We start from the raw sequence: 10,127 nt of genomic DNA on the forward strand, positions 1-10,127 counted from the left end.
CTAAGTTAACTTTAACTTCCATTATGCTTTACGTATGATGTTTAAGTATTATTCTCCTTTGTTAGTTTTAAACATTAGAGCTTTTCCTCTTAGGACTATTTTTTCCACTTAATAATAGATATACCGCCACCAGGTGGCAGCATGTTGCTATAGCAGCAACTACAAAATGACAATCTTCCTCAAAGTTGTTTAAACCCTTTATCCCTTATTCCAGATGATTCTATGATGATAAGTTAAGCCTAGTCTTTTTAAAACATTTAAAAATAAATGTTTCGATAAATTCTAAAGTTGGTATTTCATTGCATACAAGTTGATAAATGAATTCCTAGTTTGAAAAATGTTATTTTACAGCTTGTTTTTCACACTAGCCTATTAAAATACAATAAAGCTAATTGTAGTATTCATTGGGTGCTGATATAACAGGCAAAATCTAGTTCTTAGTTGACTTGAATCTATCACCTTATTAACTCCTTCCAGCAAGGTTGTGAGACTGTTAGACTGTGGTAGTTAAAACTGGCTCAGAACCGTGAAGTTGAAAACAGTAACACAGGTCACAGCAGGCTCAACAGAGACATTGAAGCAAGCTTAAACAGTCTTTTCTGTGGGCATCAGCCTAACCTGTGACCGCACCCTGTTTGCAAGTGATTGTTTTGGTCATGTTGTGAGTGCCTTCATGTTATCGTGCCATCCAGTATTCTGCTTCACAGCATCAAATGATTTGAATCATTTTCAATTAGTAACATAAGCTTATTTTTTCCAGTGACTCTGAGATGTTTGTTGGCTTTCTTCCATTGTGTGCTCATTCTTTCTTTTCTCCCTGTCTCTGTTTCTGTCTCTGTCTCTCTTGCTGGCTTGCTTGCTCGCTTACTCTCTCTTGTTCATGCTCTTGCTCTGTTTGACACAGGGTCTCTGTGGCTCTCAGTAGACCTAGCTGGCTTCAAACTCAGAAAGATCATGTGACTTTCCTAAATACTTGGATTAAAGGTGTGCACCACAATGCCTGGCTTCTTTTATGTTTAAGGGAATTAAAAGGTTCAGATTCAATCCTGAACATATTCTTAAACTCTGGGACCTAGAGACCAAGTGAGCTGGGAAGAGTTAGTTAGTGAAGGACTATGTATGCATACATTGATTGAGAGTTCTGTCAGTTCAGCAATAGCTACAGTCTGTTACGCTTTAGTAGGCCCCTCCTTTTCTAATGCTCCAATTTGCTCATTGAGTGGGAAACATTCTAACTGCTCAAAAAAATCTACTTCATGCTTTTATTTTCAACATTGTCTTTTAATCTGCATTTTCAAAGAAAGATTTGATACTTAAGAAATGTTGAATGCTTAAAAATTATTATTATGAAAGGGGAGGAAAGGCAGAGAGTATTACTCAGTGCTTTTCTACCATGTGTGAATAGGGTTTGATTTCTCCAATATTCTGTTTTTGCTCCCCACCAAAAAAAAAAAAAAAAAAAAAAGAATCTTTATTAATTGAGCACCTGCTGTGTGCTAGGCTCTGTTGTTGATACATTACTGGTGTTATCCTCTAGGCCCAACTCAGCCCGGAAGTCTGGAGTATTGGCTTTGGGTTTTCTTTGTTTTATGAAAGAAAATGAAAAGCAGTAGTTAGGAGAACTTGAATTTCAGAAGATTGATATTTTGGTTGTGTGGTCAGTGTGGTTCTGAGAGCCGCTCCTCTTGTGAGGAGGATGTGTGTGCATTTACGTTTGCATACATTACGATTAGAGGTCAGTCTCTGTCTTGTTCTGTCATTCTTTGAGACAAGGTCTCACTGAACCTGAGACTCATTGACTGCCTAGGCTGGCTAGCAAGTCTCCCATATCCTCCTCTTTCTGCCTCTTGGTGCAGGACTGCAGGTATGTGCCACTCTGCCTGGCCTTTTCCATAGATGTTTGGCCAGCAAATACTTTATCTGCTGAGCAATCGCCCCCAGCCCTTATCAGAACTTCTCTTATAAGATTATTTGCTATACTAATCATTATGTCTTCATACCTCATCCCTTGAGTTGTGGATGTGGTGAAGTTCACTGATTCTAAGTTAGTCACTCTTAAATATGATATAGTTTAGAATATGTATTATCTGTTAATGTTAATTTTTTTCCTTTTTACTAATTATTTCCTTATCTGAATTTCAGATTTTAACTACTTGTGTAAGTTTGCCCATTAATTTTAAATGACTGGAACAGCGGTAATGATAGCAATCTAAAGGGGAAAGCAGTTTCTCAATAAGTTACTTAAATGCACTTTTATTATTCTGACATGTCTAAGCCTTAGCAAGTTAACTTATCTTACAATTTTGCCAGATTTTGTTACTTTGTTAGAAAAATCTTTGCAGTGATGCACGAGGAGCCAAAGCACAATGATGGGAAAGATTTTAGTTACTAAGAGAGAAGATACTTGAGTCTGAACCATCCTTAATATTTTCTCCATTTGAAAAATTGTTCTAGTGAAACCCATCACTTTGTATACTAACTTGAAGAATTAAAAAGAATTTAAAGTATGTCAAATGAAATTTCTCCTGAAATTTTAGATGATGGTTTTGTCAACAATAAATGTATGGTTCATAATTTGATCAACACTAAAATCAGGTAATAAAATATGCTTTAAAAAGAATTTAATGGGCCCTTAAGGGAGAAAGGGAATGGCTCAGGGGCACAGCACTGTCTGTCATGTGGGAGGGCCTGGATCTGATCTCCAGGATCCCTTTTAACCCTCTTCCTGTAAAAATAGAAATAAGCTAGGCTGGTAGTACAAGCCTACAGTCTCAACACTAAGGAAACTGAAAGACATTAAAAAATAAAATAATCAAACGTTAGAGTTTGAACTGTCCTTAATTTCAGTTGCTGAGTTTAGAAAGTGTTTTGTTTGTCTTTTAGAGAAAGGCGGAGGAGGAGGAGCAGGAGTTCTTCCAGATCGCCAAGAACATCAAAGACTGGAAAAAGAAAGTCGTCTAGGTCGCCTTCTCCCAGGGGGTAGGTGGATGCATCCAGTAAAATGTAAAGAGGGAGCAGGAAATAAGAATTTCTTCTTCAACCTGTTTTTTAAGTTTGAGTTTTTGAATGGCAAATATATTTGTATTCTTAAAATCATCAGCTTCCACCTGTGTGCTCATCCAGTTCATTCAAATAGGAGCTGACACATTCCCTTCCTGCGCCCCCCCACCCCAGGTTTGTATAGTTACAAGAGGAAGTATATAAATTGTTTCCAAAGATTAAAAAGTAGCATGGAACAGATAGGGGTCATACCTTTTGCCATTCTTCACTATAAGAAATGTGTCAGGCTGGAGACATGGCTCAGTGGTTAAGAGCACTGACTGCTCTTCCAGAGGTCATGAGTTCAATTCCCAGCAACCACATGGTGGCTCACAGCCATCTGTAATGAGATCTGATACCCTCTTCTGGTGTGTCTGAAGACAGCTACAGTGCACTCACATACATAAAATAAATAAATAAATAAACAATTCTTTAAAAAAAAATAAAACAAACAAAAAAAATGTGTCCGCAGTGGTGAGAGGAACTATCTATTCCTTTTGATGCTGCTGGCTGGGACTTTAGTTCTATGACAGTGCTCTGTTTTCCTTCTACCTTCTTCCTGTGCACTGTTTATTTCAGCTTTTGTCTGTTTCTTTTTACAAAGTTAGGCAAATTGATATTTCCCAATTTTGTTTTCACATAAAGGATGGCATACTATTGTGTGTTTGCATGGTCAGTGACTATTCCCAGGTCTCATTGGTGTTCACACACCAGTAGATCAGATGACCCTTGAACTTGTGGTAATGAACTATTATTATGTCTTTTCATCTATTTTTGCTTTTTAAATTTTATTATTAGTGTGTGTGTGTGGAGGGGCATGTATGCACTGCAGCATATGTGTGGAGGTCAAAGGTTGTCTTTTTGAAATTAGTTCTCTCCTACTTTTATGTGGGTTCCAGAAATGGAACTTGTGGTTCAGATCTCACAGTACATGCTGTTACTTTGAGCCTTTTAGTCAACCCTTTCATGTATTTTGAGATAAATTTTGTATAAGCTTAGAGATAGGATTCCAACTTCATTTCTTGGCGTCTGGATTTTACATTTTCTCAGCATCACTGTTAAAAACTGCCGTTTTGTCACTGAATATTGCTCTTGGAACCCATCTTGAAAATCATTTGACCTGGTATGCAAGAGTTTATTCTAGGCTCTTCCACAGGCCTATGTGTTTGTCCTTAGGCAAGTACCGTGTTTTCAGTTATTTTAGTATTATAGTCATTTTGAAATAAAAAACTGTGAGTCATTTAACCATGTTTTTTCTTTTAAAAATATTTATATATTTATTTATTTTGTGTGTGCGTGCCTGAGTGTATCTATCTTCACAACGTGTGTATATAGGAGCCCATGGAGGTGAGAAGAAGATGTCAGAGTCCCTGGAACTTGAAGTTTTTTGAGCTGCCATGTGAGCGCTGGAAAGCAAACAAGAATCTTCTAAAAGTGCATTGAGTGCTCTTAACAGCTGTGCCATCTCTCCAGCCTCAACTTTGTTCTTTTAAAAACCATTTTGGTTATATGGAGAGCCTTCAAGGTGTCATACAAGTTTTAGGACGGATTTTTTTCGTGTAGTTGCTGCTGATGTTAATAGTGTTTGTAGGGATTGCATTGAGTTTGTGTGTTGTTTTGGGCTGGTGTTTTCTACGGCATTCAGTCCTGCCTGCTAGTGTGCCTCTGTACATTCTTTCATTGCTGGGCTGGGCTAGTTAGTATAGGAATTGGTGGTTTGTTTTTGTTATCTTTAGTTAAATTGATGGTATTTTCTTTAAAATATTATTGTTGTTTTATTTGTAATTATATGTTGTGTGTGGGTTTGTGGATGTGAGCACAATGCGTGCAGAGGCCAGAAGAGGGCAGGGGGGTGACAGGCAGCTGTGATCTGCCTGGTGTGGATGCCGGGATCTGAACTTGAGTCTTCTACATGCTCACTACTGAGCCTCCTCTCTGGCCCTTGTATTTTATTATTTATGATGCTGCTTTGTATCATTCTTTTGATTTTTAACCATATATAAAGACATATAGCATACACGATGATGCTTTGTTTTGAGGCACTTGAGGGTTTTTTTTTTTGTCTGTTTGTCTCTTGTTTGTTTTGCTTTGCCTTGTAAAGTTTCTTGCAGACAAATTTACAATTTTTTTGTTTTATATATTTAGAGTTATAGGTGTGGCTAGACATTTCTTTTAACCCAGAATCCACCATATTTACTTCTAGTATGTAGTTATTTCATTTAAAAAGAAGTTGGGTCTCTAAGCCAATTTGGTTTGTTTCTGTTATTTAGAAGGGCATGTGTGTCTTGTTTTATCACCTTGTCAAATGATTAGAGGTTGTCCCCAAACTTCTTATGAACTGCCATTTTCCCCAGTGACCTGAAATAGTTACTTTGTTGCAACAGATTTTCATTTGGTTTTGGATCTGCTTCATAGTTGTCCTCATTATTTCCATTAATTTCCGGTCTACTTTTAAACTGCTCTTAAGAGGGAACAGTTCATATTTCTGTGCTAGAGCCATCTTGGCCAGATCAGGAGCATTTATGGTTTTCAAATGATACGCATAATTTCCCCCTGTAACCTTAGGGATTTGTGATTTAAAAAAAAATTCAGTAGTGCATTTCATGTGCTTTAGGTTTGGCTTTGAATTGTTGGTTCCTGTTTCTAACAATAGATGAGGTGGGTTACTTGAAGTTCTAATGTTTGCTGTAGCTATTCTCCTGCGTCTGTATCTCTCTCTCTCTTTCTCTCTCTCTCTCTCTCTCTCTCTCTCTTTCTCTCTTTCTTTCTTTCTTTCTTTCTTTCTTTCTTTCTTTCTTTCTTTCTTTCTTTCTTTCAAAATTCTGTTAAAAATCATTTAAGTCTCAGAGATCAAATTCAGGTCATTATGCTTGATGTCAACTAAGCCATCTTGCTGGTCTTTTTATTCTCTCTCGAATGTCCACACATGAAACCATTATACACTAGAACATGGTATATTCAGAAAATTATGAAAAGAAAAAAGTCTGTAGGGGTTAGGGATTCAGTGGAAGAGTTTCCATTACTAGAAATCAGTGTCTGTGTTTAGGTGCAGCATTTTCCTACATACTTTTGATATGTGGTTGGGCAAATCTGTATAAGAAGCTATTACAGTTTAGGCTGACTGTAGTTAGTTTGTATCTCAACCTTATCTCAGTATATAAGTATATCTTGAGCATTTAAAAAGCAGTAAGTTGACAGTACCAAGTTGTGCCTTAAAGGAACATGTAGTGGCTACTACTGAAATCACTTTAACCCTGAATGAAGCAAAGGGTAGAGTAGGTCAGGTTAGAGGACCTGGTTTTGTTACTTTGCCAATCCAGTTTACTGGCCTGCTTGTTTACATTGCATTGTTTGGGATAGCCTGTGTTAGACAAGCATTCCTGTCTAGAGTATAGAGACTAGGTCTTCAAATTCTTAAAGATAACTCTTGCATTTTCAATATAGCCGAAATAAGAAAGATAAAAAGAGAGAAAAAGATCGGGACCACATCAGTGACAGGAGAGAAAGAGAACGTTCCACCTCCACAAAAAAGAGTTCTAGTGACCGAGATGGGAAGGAGAAGGTGGAGAAGACTAACACACCAGTTAAGGTAAGCCACTCAGGCAGAGCCTGTACCAGAGAGGAGCGCCGTCAGTGCAGTGCCCGCACCGGCCTCCCCAGGGGCAGCAGTGCCCTGTGCACTATTGCTATTCATGCATACTGCCTTTTTAAGAGATGAGAACCAGTGAAGACTTACACAGCTTCATTCCTTATTTTGGAGAATCAATAAATCACATACAAGGAGAAAATTTTAGAAAACCTCTGAGTAACAAGTGTATTAATATTCTCAGCATACATTTGAGCAAAATTGATAAGACTTTGTTATCATTGGTTTTGTAATGTAGCTAAAAGTAGGTTTGATATGTAATACATAATTGAAACCAAATTTCCTGACAGAATTGAAAACTAAACTCCCTAACAAAGCTTTTTTTTTTTGGAAATTGTAAGTACTTGTGAATTTGACTATTCACTCTTTGCTATCTTGTCATGTATAATTCTATTTGGAAATAAGATTCTGGAACTTTGATACTGATGGGATTTGTCATCATCGGTGACATCGGCAGTATTGAGTGTGAATTCTGTCTTAGGCCTTCTTTGTTCTCCTCTGATGCTTCTGTAGCTTGAGGGCAGAATTTGCACTGCTCTTCAAGGCTTTTCCAGGAAGAAGAGTGACTTCTTTTTGTATAGGTTCACATTTATTTCTTGTAGTGTATTAGAAAACTTTTTGGCTTTTTGTTTGTTTCTGTTTTGTTTGAAGAGCTAGAATTTCTGTTTACCTGTCGGATTCTGATTTTGTTACCATGAATTGCCCGTCTTCTGTGGGGAATAGCATGCAGAGGACAAGTTGATGCATATGCTGCATGTTTTTTTTAATGAAAGAAGACAGTGCAGTTTTAGTCACAAGACAGTTAAATCATCTAGCCACACTTACAGATGGTTATCATGCATGAGAGTAAACATGTACTTGATGTTTTTTGCAGGAGAAGGAACACAGTAAAGAGGCAGATTCAGCCGTGAGCAAAGATGCAGATGAGAAGGGCTCTCCAAGGACTGAGGAGGAGAGTAAAGTACAGCACAATGGGAACTGCCAACCAAGCGAAGAGAGCCCATGCAGCAAGGCTGACGCTGTGTAGCCTGCCACTCTGTCCCCTCCACGGTGGGATCACATCCAAAGCTTTCAGTTCCAAAACAAGGTGTAAATGGAGGAAGAAACCCATATATGGTACCTAAAGCTTTTCCAGCTATGAGGTGACATTGTGGACATCTTGTTACTGAGCATGGGCATCATGAAATACCAGATGGTACCCAAACTGAACATCTTCTGAAGTCTGCATTTCCATGGTGGCTGCCACTCTTGTCATGTGGTGGGTACATCAATGTTTGCCAGAAAAGCAGAGATCCAGAGTGGAACTATCCACAGAGATGAGCAGTGGAGGCTCTTAAAAATAACTTTAGTTACTGAATTTTGTATTGTTTTACTTTTTTTAAAAAAAAAATTCAATATATACAGTTTGATGATGTGCTTGAAATTTGTGCAAATATACATACACCCTTGTAAAGTGCAAATTATGTAAGAAGTTTTAACATTTACTTCACAGGAATTACAGTGATTGTGATAAGTCTTCACTATTGGATTTTCTTTTGCCCACTGTTTTGAACATCAGTTTTTCTTTAAAACAGTTTTACAGATTAACATTGCTTAAATAAGTGATTAAAAACCAACTGACAATGCATGCTACTGTTCTTCAGAAGAAGAGCAGCTGTGTTGAATACTAATAATGCATTCAGTGTTTAGAATCATTGGGTCTGCCATAAAACGAGCATTTCTTCTTAAACTTCCTTAACATTTCCAAGCTCATGAAGAACATTGCAGTGTGTCTTGTCAGCTGTAGGTGGCAAAGATGCCCTTATTAAAAGAAAACTGAGTTTTCAAAAGTGGGCTATTGGAGCACAAGCTGAAGCTTTAGTGCCTTCTACAATGTGTGGTATACTGTTTTCTAGGATTTTATATGTGCTAGTCATTCTTAATTCATATGGAATCTATATGGCTGTATTCTATTCACACCTGTTGGGAACTGTTCAAGTGGTGTGTCAGAAGCACTTCTTAATTCAGATAAGAAAAGGAAGTCCTGTTTACAAGATGTATGGAGGTTCAAACAACAGTGTAGCTTGGGGACCACCAGTTTTATACTGTGATGATTAAACAGGAGACACGCCCTTACATGATCTGAGGAAACCTGTGCGTTGACTTCATTGGATGGCCTTAATATTAACTTGCAGTCATTTTCTCCCAGTTATACTTAAATTATACTTAAAGGAAGGACTAGGAGCATATGGAGAGGTAATTTTGTGTTTAATGATATGCTCAAGTTTAAGAGACAAGGTCATCCATCAATCTTAGGCTCCACTTTTTGCAGAAGGTATGCAAGTAGTAAAACAGCATCTGTTAATGTTTTCTCCAAAACTATACATTCTAGTTAATGCACTATTATTCGTTATTGTTACATTTCCAGAACAAACAAAACCCCACTTTTAATTTGCAAAGGTTATTTGAAAATCAAGTGTGATTATTTTAACAGAACCTAATACAATCAAATTACTCAGTTGCCTTACCTCATGAAGAGTTACTTTCACAGATTTATAAAGCCAAGTAGCACTTTAGTTCCTTGGTTTCAACTTGAGTCTTTTTTTCACATCAATACTGTCGAAACTATAATCTAAGACAAAGATCCTTTCTGCAAATCATAAAGCCTGGTTCGATTATGAAGCTGCTTAATCATCTTCAGGTGTTCAGAATTACTGTGTGTATGTTTGTATTTTCTTTTTTGTCACTGTGTACATTAAACTTTTGGAAAATGCTTTACTATGTAAAGTATAGATGGCCATTTTAATCATTTAGCCACATCCGGTTGGCTGATAAACAGCTTATTCTGATACAGAAATACTTGGATACCTGTGGAGAGATTGTGAAGGAGTGTCTCACTTCAACCGCTGTCTTATTTATGAAATGTAAGTAGAATAGAGCAAATGTTGGAATCTTTGTTATTTTTTAGTACCATTTCTCTAATAAAGTTGAGTATTTTAGCGGAAAGAGTCTTCAGTTTCCATTCCGCTCTGGTTTTGTTTGCCATGTGGAGGGTGTCGACATGGCCTGTGCAGCCCCTTAAAGGTAGGGCGTTTCCTCTTTGTTGAAATGTTTTCATGGTGGAAATGACTTTAATTCCTACTTCTAATTACCTGTCATTCAGGTATTTATTTTGCTCAAATAATTATTAATGTAGAAAATGGTTTTAAAAGATGAGCAGGGCAAGAGAAAATGAAGTCAGATGCTGTGGGATGCGGCCTGCTGTGTGTGGGAGTGAGGCACGTGGGGAGGCAGGCACACCTGTGCTTTGTTTTTATTCCTTTACTGTTTTTCACCTAAGATTGATGCTGTCAGAAAAACCAGGGTGAGACCAGAACTATCTCCTACTGACAGCTAGTGTGGTCAGTCTCTTCCTCTTTCTAGACAGGGTCTGATACTGTAGATAGCTTCTGTGTGCACACTG

General features: G+C 37.5%; 1 protein-coding gene across 3 annotated transcripts in view; it reads left to right on the plus strand.

Annotated features, from left to right (window-relative positions):
* Positions 1–9,670, plus strand: part of Srek1 (splicing regulatory glutamic acid and lysine rich protein 1) — a 33,130-nt gene extending 23,460 nt beyond the window's left edge. For all 3 annotated transcript variants that reach the window (XM_028783177.1, XM_028783183.1, XM_028783190.1), the window contains 3 exons: positions 2,884–2,979; positions 6,484–6,628; positions 7,560–9,670. In XM_028783177.1, the coding sequence (XP_028639010.1) occupies positions 2,884–2,979; positions 6,484–6,628; positions 7,560–7,712 (394 nt within the window). In that variant the 3' untranslated portion in view covers positions 7,713–9,670. The remainder of the gene's footprint in view (positions 1–2,883; positions 2,980–6,483; positions 6,629–7,559) is intronic.
* The last annotated feature ends 457 nt before the right edge of the window (positions 9,671–10,127 follow it).

Source organism: Grammomys surdaster, unplaced genomic scaffold (genome assembly GCF_004785775.1).
Source record: "Grammomys surdaster isolate TR1022 unplaced genomic scaffold, NIH_TR_1.0 99, whole genome shotgun sequence".
NCBI lineage: Eukaryota > Metazoa > Chordata > Mammalia > Rodentia > Muridae > Grammomys > Grammomys surdaster.